Consider the following 16172-nt stretch of genomic DNA (forward strand, 5'->3'; position numbering starts at 1 on the left):
TTCTCTAAGAGTCATCTTTACATTTTAAATTTCAATTCTTTGTCTTTATCTATTCATAAAGCCTAATCTCTCCGGGGCTTCCCCCAGTAAATGAAGCAGTCTGTGGAAAATGGAAGGTGATAGAGGAGGAAAGGCAGAAGAGAGGGGGCGGGGGCTTGGCAGACCTTCTTGGCTAAGAGCAGTGTGTCCTGCTTGCAGGCCTGCATTTTGCTGCAGAGCCTGTCCGTGAGCCGGGAGACCTGTTCATAGATGAAATCCTTCTCCAGCAACTTCTCCTCCTTCTTGGCCAGCTGTAGTTCGAGCTGCGGTCGAAAAGAATTTCAATAGGAAAAACAAGTCATGCAAGTCAAGATCTTTCCTAATTAGAGCACTGTTTTCCCCCCTTAATGAAGGGGGGCTTCATTAATGAACATTAATGACTTAATGAACTGGACGAAGTCAAGACTTCCCCTCACCCCCCGACCCCCCGCCCCCGAGAGCTGTGGCACTTCTTCCTCCCCATGGCAAAGAATGGCCCTCTCAGCTCCTTCTAGATTCCACGTTGCCATTCCTCTGATAGGCTCCCATCAGGAAGACAAATTAATCCATTCAAGATGCCAAAATTGCTCCTATGGGCTGTGAGACAGAGATAGGCATTTTGAAAGCACTCAGGTTTTAACTTTGTTGGCAAGCATCTAAAGTCAAGCTTAGGTTTCGTCACTAGATTGCAATGAAAGGACTATATCAGTGACTAGAATAATGAGGGATGAATCCTCATAACATGAAACTGTACCACAGATATCTGTGGCACTGATCAACAGGGGCTAATAGATGCTATTTTAAGAAAGGACATTTACCGCATCCATTTTTTTCATCATTTCTTCTTTGGTCATATCCTTCCCTGGAAGGAAGCGTGTTCTGTTCTCACCCTCAGGATTTATAAACTGTTTCTCCAGGTCTTTTATTCTGTCTGTACACTGTGAAAACTATTAAACAAGAAAGAAACAGCAACTTTGCTCAGTCAATCTTAAAGTCACATAGCCCAAGGTCTTTAGGGTCTTTCCAGGCAAAGGTGGAAGGGAATTCTTAACACCCCATCAGCTGGGACTTGTGGTTAAGCAATGTTTCTACTCATGTGTGGTACAGTGAGGAAGATGCCTGTTAACTGACTCTGCAAAGCAAGGCAGTGACTTCTGGGTCATCAAAAAAAAGCTGACTTTACAACCAGTCCTTTTATTGCTTCCCATTTTGTGTTATACTCCCGGGATGCTGTGTGGTTGCAGAGCTCCAACTATACAAACTTGACCTCTTTATTGCATGTTGTTACAGGGGCCAAGGCAGACAGCACAGCACACAGGGCACACAACATACTAGACTCCCGTTTAAAACCCTTTGCTGGCAATAGGCTTAATGGCTTCCCAAAGAAAAGTAAAATTCTTAATTACTAGGTCAACACAGTGTACAGTCTGTGAGGAATAGCCTGAACTATTTGTATCTTTTTTGGTAAACACCCAATGTAATGTTTTATATATTCAACTATATTTGTTGACTCAGTGAGACTTTGGAGGTGGATGAAGAAATACAGAAATTCTCAAGCAGGAGTGGCAGCCACACTTAGCTGTTTTATAGGGAGAGATGTAGAACACAGTGAAAACCAAGTCATCACTTTTAGCTTTTCTACTGAAAATCTGTATAATTGCAGGCAAATCATTTATCTTCTCTAAACCTTAGTTTCTCCTCAACTATCAAATGGGAAAATAAGTCCCAAACTCATGGGATTGATCCATTAAACGAGATAATGTATTTAGAGTACTTTAAAATTTTAAACTTATTCTCCTCCTCCTGACAAAAAGAATTTCAAATGGTGACATGAATATTTTTTTTCTTCCTGTCTCTCCCACTTAATTGCCCTTAATAGGGAGTTAAAGTATCCATGTATGTGTATTTGTTGTATTTGTTATTAACAACATTTAATGTCTCCTTTTGTTAATTAGGAAATTAGATAGGAAAAAATATATGGTGCTTGCTGATCAAAGTGGTGCCTTGATTGATCTTATTTCCCCATGGGCCTTTGAGGAAAAACTGTATCCTTTTTCGATACAAAATAGTGCTCTTGTGTCAGGAAAACAGTTCACATGACTTCCAGGAGCCCTAAAAACAGGCTATTATTACAAGTAAAATATTGCAGGAAAATGTGATTTATGATAATCCTTGGATTATCATATGTCCTTATGATCATCCTTCGACGATTAAAAACTTTCAAGCAACCAAAAAAAAGCAAACCTTAAGAGAATTCTGAAAATGATACAAAAAAGGGGAAGATTGAAACAAAAACACAAAACACTGTAGCTATAACAAATAACAGGATATGAGAGAGATCTGGCACAACACGGCAAGGTACAAAAACAGCTTGCTTGAAGCTTGAAATTTCACACCGTATCCTTCAAAGGGCCCATGTGATTAGTGCTGAGTATACAATTAAATAGGTGCAGTCTGAAGACTAATGCAAAACTTTCTATTCCACTGTTCTTAAGCTTAGAACTAACTCTGGTAGAACAGGGAGCTGATGATAACACATAGTCCCTATGCTTCAATTCATTTGCAGTCAGAATGATAAATGCTCACACCAGGCGGGGTGTACTATCATTGAATGCATAGTATTTTCCTCTTGGGTAAACTGAATTCATATTTTATACTGGATTACTGGTTTTATATAATAAATGCTAAGTATACATATATATATATTTTTTTTTAAGAAGAATTAATTTTATCTATTTTAATCTATTGAATAGAAGTATTAATTTGCAGTTAACACAAGTAAAATGCTTCCATAGTACAGAGTGAATTTTTTCTGTTGTGGATCTTACTGGATTTAAAGTCCTTTTGTTCTGCTGGGCATGTTGATCATGTAGCATGGGCGAAGATGGCCTTGAAAGTGTGTTCTGGGAAAGACCTGGAGAGAGCTGAATTATTCTGTAAAACGGAGTGAGACAAACGTGGGGTGCCTGGGGCGCAATCTGGACGGTAAGGCTGTGGAGGGGAGATGGGGGGTGAAAGATGGAAAGACAAGCCAGTGAAATGGAACCAGGCTAGGGGGTTGCATGGGGTAGTACACCTGGGGGACTGTTCCCAGTGGTGGCGTGGGAAGGCATACTTGTCTGATACTTAATTTGAAGTTCTTTGCATTTCTTTAATGTACCCCCTCACACTGGTGCCCCAATTCTTCAATAAAGTCAGTTCACAGACACAGGCCTGGCATGAATGGTCTTGTGCAGGTGTAGGCGGAAGTTGGAACCAGTCCCGAGTCTGCACTGAAGTGGCACAGAAGTGGCCCAGGCACTGTGTGTCAAGATGATGAGCGGATCCCCCAAAGGAACCACTAATTGGAAGCAGGAGTCAGAGCTGCAGGAATCCTGGGGAGGCTTTGTGGGAGACCTGGGGGAGGCCTGGAGGATGTTCCAGCCAATCCATCTAATTCAGGGCTACACTTATTGAAGAAGTGAATGGGAGAACATATGGCTAAAGAAACAAACACTGGAATCAAAACCTTACCATATTTGTGCAAAATGAAAGATCCTATCATCTGTATAGCATATTACACGTTGAAATGCCATAAAATATGAAAGTAGAACCATCATTCAGTTCCATAAAGTCCTGTGAATCCCATGACATGATTAAATTTAAAAAAATGACCCAAAACTGTGTCTATAGCATGAGCTAATGAAAACCATCTACTTGTAAACCTAGAAAACGACCAGAATGATTTCGTCCAGATTTTTGATAATTTTAATAGTGATTATATGTTGGGGATAGAATTTTTTTCTTTAAAATTTTTTGTATTTTTTTCAAAACTTCATTAACAGAGTATATCTTAATTTTATAATCATAAAAAAATATGAAAGCAAACCTGACATTTTATTATTATTTAAAAATTTTTTGGCTGCACCCCGTGGCATGTGGGATCTTAGTTCCCGGACCAGGGATCGAACCCACACCCCTGCATTGAAACGTGGAGTCTTAACAGCTGGACCACCAGGGAAGTCCCTAAACCTGACATTTTAGAAAACATGTTATAGGTTAAAATGTATTTCTGCTACATTGAGTCAATGGAAAAAAGTTTAGGCCACGAATTGTTTAGTTTAATTTTTTCTTCTGTTTTCATTAAGAAAAAAGTATAATTATTACATGTGAAGAAAATGGCTTTATATTTATGGTTTTATTTATTGTTATTTTATATTTAAATTTTATGACTTTATTCCACTTTAAAAAAGGCCATGTCAGAGGCCAAGTTATTAAATTACAGGGAAACTACAGGGGTTAATAAGGAGTCTAATTATATGCGATTACCCATTAATAAGAAACAACAATCTTGGTTCTAGAATATCAAAGAGAATCAAAAATAAGAGAGCTAGATGGTCTGCAGGATCTTTCCAGCAAGCATCAAAAACATAATTATGAATAAAAATAAAAACAAACCAAATAAAAAACAATTATGCTGGCCGTAGTGAAAGCCTGGCTTACTTAAGTTTTGAGCTCTGAAGCAGCTGAGTTAGAGCTGACATTTGGGAAGGTCTAAATTCCAAGAAAGGCAGAAAGTGCTTCATGGGGGAAAAAAAGACAATCTGTAGCTCAGATGCCTGAAGCACAGATTCTACCCTGGAGCAGTGTTCAAAGGCATTTTTAAACAGGACATTTAACTCAAAGAGTTCTTGTAGGTACCAGGAGTAGCATGGCTTGATTTAAATGTAAGAACTTATATGACCTACAGAGCAATAAAGGAGAAAAAAAAAAAGAAAAAAGCAGCAAATGTTCCCAGGAAGTGTGTCATCAACACTTTTCCCACCTGAATCTGGAGCACTGCTAAATCAGCATCCAGAGCCCTCTTGAGTGGCAGCAATTTCCGGGTCACATGAATCTGTCTTTGCTTCTCCGCAATCTTCAGTTTCAGGAATCGGATCTTTTCTTCCAGGACATGTATTTCAATTTCTCCATTTAGCTTCATCTTCTCTTGGATATTTATTTTTTCATAAAAAATGCACACTTCCTCTTCCCGCTCTATCAGCTGAACACCACTATGGTCAAATTGAGAGGCAGAGGCTAAGAGGATGTTGAGGCCACTGTTTTACTAGTCACTGTGGTTCTCTCTGGATTTGGGTGCAAAATACACATCAACACTGCATGATTCCAGAAGACAATAGATATTCACGGTTGGCTTTCTAGTTAAACTCCACATTTTGAATTTTTCTGGGCATGGGAGAGAGAGGGTTGTGTAGAATCTGGACTCTGAGCTGACCATATTGTTGGCCGGCCACAGTATCTCTGCAAGTCCCAGTGGTCCTCCTGGGGTGGAAAAGAATGTCACTCCCCATGCATGAACAGCATGATCCCAGAGTCTGATTTTCTGCAGACCCTTTTCAGGGGCCAGACCTGCCAGCCGAGGGCTGGCCAGAAGTACTCAGGCAGGGGGCCAGGGAATGCGTTTCTGGCAGCTATTCGGTTCTATCTAACCTGCCAGGACCATTAGGCTATTTTAAAGTTAAATATTTCTGATGTACATTTCCCCATAAACAGGCAAATCCCCATGATTACAGCCCTTTGTAATCATGCCAGAGGAAATACCCCTCCTTGTGAGGAGACTATGAGAAGAAACAAAGTAAGAATTTTCTAACTCCAGCCCCAGAACTGACCAGGGCCTGGGAGCACACTGCCTAAATGCTTTGGTTTGTGCCAGGAGCCAAATAAGAGGACTTTTTTTTTATTTCCCCAGAGAGAACACCTGCCAGCCCTTTGAAAAAGTGGTGTTTGGTCACACCCTGAAGCTCTTCCCCCACACCGTGCCTATCCATTATCCCCAAGTGCATCTTTAATTGCTTCTATCTCTTTCTCTCTCTCTCCTCCCTCAAAACATGTGTGCACAGGGGTGTATTTGGCTAATCTTAGCTCTGTATTTTGTTTCATTGGCCATTCACTGGCCAATCTCATGAGCTTCTTTGTTCTCTTGACAACAGAAGCCAGGTGTGATGCTTTACCACCTTTTTGTACTTTCAGGGCTCAGCACTTAACACAGAACACAGCCTTACACAGAACAGCACACAATCAAGGTTTGATGAAAAAAAATCTAATACCTGATGTAATTACTACAAGGCTCTACAATCTCACATGCCAGATTTCTCAAACACAAGCAACTTGGGAAAACTGTTCAGTAGTAATCAATTAATATTATTATAGCTGGGAGAAATAATGCTACTCTTGAGGGTCTTACTTACTTGCTGAGAAAATGAACTGGGTGAATGGCTTAATGAATAAACCTGTCCCCCAAGTAAATACAAGATCCAAAGACTTACTTATGTCAATTATACTGAAATAATTTGATGGTATCCTGATCCTGAGTGGTAGCCTGGTAAAAGACTTCGATCCTTAAGCGAGCAACTTGCCAAACCCTACTCTTGCCTGTCTTTCTTACAAGGACAGAGTTTCTTATTCTCAGGGAAAGCACACAGCCCCCTCCCCGCCCTGCAAAGGCTGATGAAACCTGAGTGTCAAATGTCCCTCACTATCCCCTGTCAAGTCTAGAGAAAAATGTGCAACATTTCTAAATCGGATCTCTGGGTGCTTTGCTCTCCCATCAGGTTCCTGGTTTTTACCTTTCATTTCGATGCTGAACGGCTTTTTCGTATTTTTTGCGAAGCTGCACCATCTCCTCTTCAATCATTGTGATCTCGTTGGCAAGTCTGTCAGTGTTATTTAACTGGGCTTCCTTCTTCTCTTTCATTTCCTGAAGTTTTGCTACCATTTTGCACACATCGTTTTGCATGCTTTTTCTGATGGTAATGTTGTTGGCATGCTTCAGCATAGAATTTTTTAGCTTTCTTTAAAAATAATGGGAAAACGGGTACGATTATAATTTCCTTTAGTTTCTTTAAAAACAATAAAGACTTCTGAAACACAAGCAGTACCAAGATAGCTCTTGATTTAGTGTGTCCTTTGAAATGACAATAGTAGTAACGATATTCATCACATGATACTCTTCAGGAACTTCTGTGATTTCGCAGGTCTCTGATTTGCCCTTATCTGGATTAGGACATCTTTCCTTTGTGCCCCAAGTGTCTGCTGCCCCGATTTATCAAAGCAAGAGACTCAAGGGATTCATTTACTGCTCTGTCATCCCCAGGAGGCTCTGCTATCTTGAGGGCGGAGGCGGTTATATCTGACAATGTCCACTGGACCTAAGGTAGTGCCTGACTCCATATAGCATCACAATAAATGCTGAGTGAATGCATGGCCTCTATAAATGATATTTTACTTTCATGTAGGATGAGAAACTGATTAGGATGTTAGATTTGCCTTTTCATACCAATCCCCTCACACCTCTACTCCCACCCAACCCCCCTCCACTACCCCACACACAAGAGCCCGTTTTGTAATATCTTCATAAAAGGAAACTGGGCAGTAGTGGCCACCAGAAAAAGTTCAGGTTGTGTTAGACTCTGTGGGTCAGGGACTAAATACAGGTGAAAGAGTCTACCAGATCTTGGCACACGGTAAATAATAAAGTTTAAAAAAACAACCATTGGATTAATTCATTTAATAACAAAAAGTCCTATATAAAGGACTATTTCTATGGGTAAAAAAAGTGAGCCCAGAGAGCTAGCATAGCTTGCCCAAGGTCACACAGCTAATAAGTGGCAGGGCTGGGATTTGGGTCTAGAAAGCCCCCTCTCTTAACCACTCCGCCATACTGCCTCACATAAGCTCATTAGATGCTTCACACCTACAATCGTGGGATGCTGGTTTATAAACATTTGATTGTCTTCTAACATTAAATGCAAACTGTCAAATTTGTGCTTTTATTCGTAAATGAGTAAATGAAAATGAAGTGAGCATAGTTACAGAGTATAGTTTTCCATCCATTTAAATATGGCTCCCGGGGCCTCCCTGGTGGCGCAGTGGTTAAGAGTCCGCCTGCCGATGCAGGGGATACGGGTTCGTGCCCCGGTCTGGGAGGATCCCATATGCCGCGGAGCGGCTGGGCCCGTGAGCCATGGCCGCTGGGCCTGCGCATCCGGAGCCTGTGCTCCGCAACGGGAGAGGCCACAACAGTGAGAGGCCCGCATACCGCAAAAAGAAAAAAAAAAAAAAAAAATATGGCTCCCAAACAGAAGCATAAGGAATCACACTCAGATGCTTACCTTGTCAGCTGTAAAGCGGGGTATGTGAGCAAGGGCTTTTCTAGTTTTTTAAAAGACTTTTCTATTTCCTCATCCCCCAGGGTATTTTATCGCTTAATGACTCGGAAGAGAAACTTTTGAAAGGACAGTAGTTATTATAACACTTACCTTTCTTGAGTAACTGCACTATTTCTTAAAATTTCCAGTTCATTTAATGACATTTTATGCCTTTCTTTTATTTCATTGACTTTCTGGTGAGCTTTGTGAAGTAAGTTAATAGATTTGTTTCTTTCATTTCGAATAGTGTCATACAGTTTAGCAAACTCTCTGAGTCTGTGAAAATACAGGTGTTTTTGAAATTTGTGAAATAAATAGGTTTTTTTTTTTCCCCCAGCCAACTAGATAAGTTCTCATGTAATTCTTTTACCTCCGATGAACTTCTCGTTTTCTCTTCCTGTGTATCCGGATTTCAAGATCCTTTGCTTTGATCTCCCTAACAATGTTGGTATATTTTTGCTGAAATATAGAAATTAATAGTGAGATTTTAAAAACAGTCTACCACCAACAGCATACGGATACTCCCAGCCTCAACCCGTCTCATTACTGTCCATTAAGGACGATTCTATCTTCATCAGCTGGGTCATGCAGATCGGGGGGAAGAGGAAAGGGGGAGGGGATGAAAATTGCCTGGCCAGCTGAACTGAATCACATTGGCTAGGACAGAGGTTAATTAAAGGAGAGAAAGATGGAGAGAGGAGGCAAAGAAAGGAGACTGCCCAGGTTGGTTTGAGGAAAAGTTCCGAAAACTTTTTTTTTTTTTTTTGCAGTACGCGGGCCTCTCACTGTTGTGGCCTCTTCCGCTGCGGAGCGCAGGCTCGGGACGCGCAAGCTCAGGACGCTGCAGGCTCAGCGGCCATGGCTCACGGGCCCAGCCGCTCCGCCGCGTGTGGGATTTTCCCGGACCGGGGCACGAACCCGTGTCCCCTGAATCGGCAGGCGAACTCTCAACCACTGCGCCACCAGGAGAGCCCCTCGGGAAACTTTTGAAGAGCAGAGGAATGGTTGTGGACAGCACAGCTGGGCTGGGTGAGTGAGGAATTTGTGGAAGATAGATGAGAGAAGGGGACTTGGAGTCAATTTTGATAAATGTTACGAGTTGAAGGCTCTGTGATATTTTGTGAGACTGAAGCCATGCTTTTAAAGCGCTTTTCCGTTTTTTTGTGCGGTTGGTGTGTTTTCCTACACAGTGCAGCGCCATGCTGAGACCAGCCCCATAGGGAGCTGAAAAACAGATTACACGTGAATATTTTAAAAGACGGCAGGTATATTTCCAAAGTGCTCAATATATACCACATGTTAAACGCTCTAGTTAACGTTCTTCAAGTACAAAGATGCTGGGTCCTTTATCTAGGGTGAGAAACGTATTCAAAGAAGTACAGTATTTTGCTAGTAGGAACCAGAGGAAATGGTTTCTGCTGGCCTTAAGGACCGCGAGAGCAAAACCCATATGGTTATTCAAAAGAAACTAGGCATCAGAGCCAAGATTGACATGTAGCAATTTTATGTTGTTCTCAGTGAGAATAGGAGTCAGGAAGAAACTAATATTATTTAAGTAACTGCGTGTATGAAGAATTAAAGAGATAAAAAATGTACTGTCATCCACTCCGTCTTGGAGGTAGTGGTAACATTGACTTTTCTTTCCCCTTCACCTTTTTTTTTTTTTTTTTTTTTTTGCGGTACGCCTCTCAACGCTGCGGCCTCTCCCATTGCGGAGCACAGGCTCCGGACACGCAGGCTCAGCGGCCATGGCTCACGGGCCCAGCCGCTCCGCGGCATGTGGGATCTTCCCGGACCGGGGCATGAACACGTGTCCCCTGCATCGGCAGGTGGACTCTCAACCACTGCACCACCAGGGAAGCCCACACATGTATCAGTTTTTGAGGTTAATTAAAAAATTGTCTAGTTCATAAAACAGATCCATGTTCCTCGTAATATAAGTATCCCTGTGTCCTCTCCTCTCCTCGTTTTGCTCCTGTTCCTTCTCCCCTCTGCTAGCCTGTTTCCTCAGGCAGCCTTCTTTCCCCCATTCCTTCCTGGCCACTGCCTTTTCTTTCTTTACTGAAACGCAACTACCCCATGAACTCTTCTGGGCTTTGCCTCAGCTTCTGGGAGCAGGGTCCAAACTGCTCAATAGGGATTTAGTGACCTTCCCCACCTGACCTTTCCTGCTCTCTGGTCTCACTATTTGACACCCTTTTCCCCATCTTCCCATGCTCCAGCCATGCTAAACTTATTTTAGTTTCTCTCTCTCAAATGTTTTGGGTGGGTGGGTGGGAAATAAACAGTTAGAGGGCAATTTGAATAGTTTGCTGTGGGTTGTGTGATGTAGATCTTCACCCCATTTTTCTCTCATCTGTACCTAACCTCATGGCTCACGAATGCTTTGATGTGAGTTCTTTCTGGAAAACAAGAAGAAATGCTACCCTGTGTGAATGCTTGCTCAGAATTAGGCGAAGCTGCACTCAGAAACAGCCAACATCTGGGTCACATGGTAAATTCAGGTATTCTATTTTAGTAACATGTCATATCGTGTTCATTTTTAACAGGGGACTTCTGGACACAATCCTTATGTGGAATAAATGATTCTAATTTTAGAGTTTTAGCTAGCATGATAGGAGGGTTGTTTTTGCTATCGGTTTCCTTGTTGGCTTTGTTTGGGGATGTTGCACTGGGTCAGCTCTGGTACTTTGTCAGGAGCCCAGGAAAGTCATGGGGTGAAGCAGTTACTAAGGGTAATTGTCCTAGGATTGGTTTAAATGATGCTGGCTTGATGAACTTGGGAAGGAAAGTGGTCTAATGCTGTGGCTTCTGAGTTGTTCTGGGCAAATCACAATGGACTATGAGATGGTGGTGAATCACAGACACCTACGCCTGTGCGCCTGTCAGCCGTGTTCCCTGAAGGCACCCACCTTATTCTTACTGAAATTGTCATCTGTTCAAATCCTCTGCTTGTTGTCATTGACCTAGTTCTTTTCCCCTCTAGATTGTTAACTGTTGCCAGTTGAATCCTTGGAATATTTTTCAGTGAATGATTGAGTTTTGTTTAGGGAAGCTGTATAGTCACTGAACTTGAAGGAGACTTAAAATCATAGTTTTCTGATGAACATTGTATTAAAAGGAGGCTACCCTGGACTCCTGTGGTAATTAGTGGATGGTTACAAAAATGCAGTTACCTGAGCTTTCAGGAAATCCTTGGATTTTTGCTCTTTCTCGTCAATTTTGATTTGAGTCATACGGACAAGTTTGAATACCAGCTCTCGCATGTTTTCTTGCTCCTTTAAAAGCTTGTTTTCTTCAGCAAGTTGCTGTTCTACTAACTTAGACTCAGCTTCTGATAGGATTTTCTTTTGAAAAAACACAAATATTATAATGCATTTATTTGAAAGAATACACTAAGGCCAGTATCTCAGACTACTATTTAAATTTTCTATGTAGAGTTTATTTTGTTAAAACACAAAAAGTAACTCTGCTGCCTTAGCACCAAGTATTTTCTTTATCTTATAAAAGAATGTGCAAACATGATAACATGTTTAACGCAGAACTTTTTCTTATTCAGACTGTATTTTCAAGTAATTTTTTGAAGAGAAATAAAAGCATGTTTTTTGGGGTTTATTTGTTTATTTATTTATTTATTAAAAGCATGTCTTAAAACACTTTGACAGTGGCTTGAATAAGCAAAATTTGAAATTAGACGTGACTGAAATAAAACACTTATTGTTCATTTTTAACCAGTAGGCTTTTTACTTTACAATCTCATGAATCTGTATAATTTTTGCGGGTTAAAACACATTCTTTTTTTTTTTTTTTCCAAATTTTAATATGGGTTTGGAGTGGACTTTGAGATAAAGAAACAGACCCACATTAAGTAGGATCATATTCTCTTTGATAACTCTCCTATTAATGAGGTTTCATGGAACAGTGTTAAAAACACAAGTTTGCTTTCATCATTCTGAGATAGAAGCTTAAGTGAAAGTTGATATTAACCTGCTGGGTCAAATTCCTCTTAGCCGCTTCAACTTCCTTATGGAGCTCTCGCCTTCTCTCAGTTAATGTAGAATCATCTTTAGGGATAGCTTCAATCTGGAAATCAGAGTTTAAAATAGGTATTTATACCTAGTGAAAGAAATCTTCAGTGTCATGTAGTCAACCCTGTCACGACCTTTTGCAAATGGTAGGGAAATTATGATTCTTACTCTTAAAGGAATTGCCTATTATGCTGAATATTCTTTATAAAGTCATGGTAAACTAAAATATGAAGACTTGTCAAAACTCTATAATTCACCAGCTGCAAATATTCTATTTCTCATTCATTTGGAAATAAGAAGCTCTTACTACTAACAGTTGCTAACATTTATAGAGTACGACTATGTGTTAGGCAAAGTTCTAAGTGCTTATATGTATGGTCTTATTGAATCTTCACATAATCCCATGAGGTAGGTTATATTATCTCCAATTGTACAGATGAGAATGAGGAACAAAGACATTTAAGCACCTTGCCTCAGTGACGTATGTGCACACCCAGGCAGGTAGATCCCATGGTCCTAACACTGTATTTTATTGCTTCTCTAACTCATGACTCAGCACTTTGGAAACATGCATATTCAAATGATGTTTATTATACTTATAAAATCTGAATTCATTTATGAAACACTATAGATTTCAAATTAGGAACTATTAACAGAATAGTTGGAACTATTAATAACAGAATAGTTGGCTACTCTTATGTAGTAGTTTGAGGACCTGGAAAGTTCTTACACAAAAGAAAAACCTCTTAACTTTTTTGTTGAAACTCCACCATTGTATTTCAGTTGTACTGGCTTGTGCTTTTGTCCTCTGTTGAAGTACTTTGAAGAGAGGGCAACATCTTATTCTATCAGTCTTTGCTGTCTTATTAGGAATGAGCTTATTCGATTCCTTATGATGGAGAAGAGAGCAGAGAGAAAGAGGACACGCAGCAACTGATGGGGAAGGAGTACCATCCAAGGATACAGGAAGGGTTATCTTGGGGTGCTGAGTGAATACTTGACTCAGAGCAGACTTAGAGTTGGATCCTCACACCAAAAGCAATCCGATGTGGTTCATTTCCTACTGTGACGGCACACACTTCTAGGCACCAGGATTGAATATTGACTAAAATTTGTCCCAGGAAGGGAAGATCATACTCTTTAGTGATTTAAAGGTCACTAAACAGGATCCCTCTGAAGTTTACGCTACTCTTTTAAAGTAGCTGAAGTGTGTCTTTGGATGCCCCACAATCACGAACCTGTGCGTTGTCAGTAGCATCTTTTGTACCCACAGATGCCCAACGACATCCTGCTTTCCATGGCCTCTCCTAGCATGGAGAGCTAGCTGCTGAGAAGCACGCACTGGACTTAGGAAGATGAGACGTGGTCTTGTGAAATCCATGTAACAATATATAGAACTTGTGATTTTGATGAGCAGATAATTGCTACAGCAGGTCAGAAAATGGAGAGCTCAACGTAGAATTGAATAATCAGGAAAGATTTCATGGAAAAGTTAAGAAGCCAGCGAGGAAGACTTTGATTTCTCCTCCTGGAAAGTAGAGTTAATTCTTCCTGGACAGATTGGAGTCCAGCAAGCATCTTGGTGTCTGTCTATTTCTCTGCCACTGGTGTCCAGGAGTGGGCTGCTCCAAGTGATTTGCTCCCAAGTGTAGGCAAATCTATACATGTATACTAATGGGGACTAGAGAAGCGTATAAGCTTTCTACAGAAGATATGATGAGAGCACACTCATCAACTACTCTGTCAAGTAAAGGCTCCTGACAAATTTTCCTGGATTCAGGTCTCAGACATTCAGGTTTTTTCCAGTGTTTCGAATTACAAACAGTACTGCAATGAATGATACTAATTTTTGAACTCTGGCTAACTGCTTCTCTGACACATTTCTCAACTCTCCACAAACCCACCCCTCTGGTTTCAGGAAGGAATTAAGTATGCTTGGTTTGTGGAAGAGGTAACAAGGTAAACCACGGGTAGCAGAGCCTGCTGGCTGCCTAGCCAATATCTACCCTCCACTTTGACCTTACTAACAGAACCCCAAGTTTGTTCAGAGCTGCAACGTATGAAAAAATCTTCAGACTCCTTTGCAGTTGGGGGTGACAAGATGAGCCAGGACAGGCCAATAAAATGTAAGTGGAAATCTCCTGGATAGGGCTCCTGGGAAAGTGACTGTTTTCCTGTTAAAAAGACAGAGTCCTCCAAGTCATCTGCCATATGCATCTTGCTCTCTGCCCTTCCCCACTTCTGTGTGATTTTATGCCCAAAGGCAGAATGGCCATTTTGTGACCTTGGAGAAAAAAAATATACATGTTAAAGATGACAGAAGAGGGCTTCCCTGGTGACGCAGTGGTTGAGAGTCCGCCTGCTGATGCAGGGGACACAGGTTCGTGTCCCGGTCCGGGAAGATCCCACATGCCGTGGAGCGGCTGGGCCCGTGAGCCATGGCCACTGAGCCTGCACGTCTGGAGCCTGTGCTCCGCAATGGGAGAGGCCACAACAGTGAGAGGCCCACGTACCGCAAAAAAAAAAATAAATAAATAAAGATGACAGAAGAAAAAGCTAAGAGGATCCTGGACTTTTCATTATGTGAAACTACCTGGTGTGTGCCTATCTCTGGATTTTTTATTATGTGAATAAAACAACCCTCTGTTTACTTCAGCCACTGTAATTGAGTTTGTTACTTCTTGCAGCCAAATTGTAAACCTAATTGATATATCTTTTGAAAGGAAATCTTTCTAAGGTAATCTGGAAAATGGGCTGGAGTTAGACTGAAGCTTCCACTAATGGGAAAGGGAAAAAACTGATCAAGTATAAAAGTTCTAATTATGTTCTAATATTGAGGTAAAGTAATTTACCATTGTTTTTGAGCCCCAAACTGCATATATCAGGTTTTGTAAGCTTATTTATTTTAGTTCTTTGTTTTGATTTTTATAGAGTAGCAATTCATATTTTAAAAAAATTAATGTGTGTTCATTGTAACCAAAAATAAATAAATAAAACAGTAAGTAAAGTAAGAAATTAAACATCTTCTGCTCCCCACCTCTACTTCAGATGTTACTCACCAGGAGGCAGCATTAATAGATTGGTGTCTGTTCTTCCTGACATTTTTAATATATGAATAAACATCAGTACCTTTCATAAAGTTAAGAAATTAGACATATTCTGTTGTAAACATCCCAATTATGTTATATCAGTGAACCTTTCTTTAAGGCTCTGATGTTTTTCTAAAATATTGGAAATTTTCATGAGGTTTTTGGCTCAGAATTTTGGGAGAGTCTCTACAGTCAAAGGCCTAAGAGAATCAAACAACTGTCCCTAGGGGGAAACAAATTTTGAAGAATAGCCTGAGCCCTTCATGCTTATCTTTTTTTATCTTTTTGTTTTCGGATTGCATGCAAGTTTGAAATGTTCATTCAGGCTGGGAGTGACTGGCCTGATCCACTCCTATTTTCAAGTACTGCCAGCCAGCATAGGACTATGGCTGGGCTAATTATAAGTCATAAGTTCAAAGAGGAAGTTAGTCTCTCCCTGAAACTGAACTAGGACAAAAACATAGACTTTTCTTGAAAGCACTGAAGGAAAAGTATTTTAATATATTTTCATTTCTGTTAGTTCTACATTATATGAGTGTTGCTTTATGAGCTTAATAGCTAGAAGTAGCCTAATATAAATAGCATTTCTTTATTAAAATATGAACAGCTTGTGAGCATTCTACCACAATTTCCTCTTTGGTGAAGAGCCATTCCTTATATATTTGTGTCCAGTCAGATCAGTCTATAGTGGCAAACCTCATTATCAGAAACAGCATCCAGTTAGCTTTACAGTATCCCACTCTTAAATATAAGCAGATAGATAAGGATTACCAAATATTTGAGAAAAGTTTCTAGTAAGAAAGAGAAAAGAACAAACAAGGACACAAAAACAAACAAAAAAACTAGGAAGA

The 16172-nt window shown here is 40.5% G+C and overlaps 1 protein-coding gene across 1 annotated transcript in view; it reads right to left on the minus strand.

Moving 5' to 3' along the window:
* CCDC146 (coiled-coil domain containing 146) overlaps positions 1–16172 on the minus strand; it is a 113943-nt gene that overhangs the window by 4852 nt on the left and 92919 nt on the right. The window contains exons 9-16 of the mRNA XM_060108576.1: positions 12192–12287; positions 11381–11551; positions 8575–8663; positions 8316–8480; positions 6624–6848; positions 4823–5051; positions 837–965; positions 165–302 (exon numbers count right to left, since the gene is read on the minus strand). Of these exons, the coding sequence (XP_059964559.1) occupies positions 165–302; positions 837–965; positions 4823–5051; positions 6624–6848; positions 8316–8480; positions 8575–8663; positions 11381–11551; positions 12192–12287 (1242 nt within the window). The remainder of the gene's footprint in view (positions 1–164; positions 303–836; positions 966–4822; positions 5052–6623; positions 6849–8315; positions 8481–8574; positions 8664–11380; positions 11552–12191; positions 12288–16172) is intronic.

The sequence above is a fragment of the Mesoplodon densirostris genome, chromosome 9, assembly GCF_025265405.1.
Source record: "Mesoplodon densirostris isolate mMesDen1 chromosome 9, mMesDen1 primary haplotype, whole genome shotgun sequence".
Taxonomy (NCBI): domain Eukaryota; kingdom Metazoa; phylum Chordata; class Mammalia; order Artiodactyla; family Ziphiidae; genus Mesoplodon; species Mesoplodon densirostris.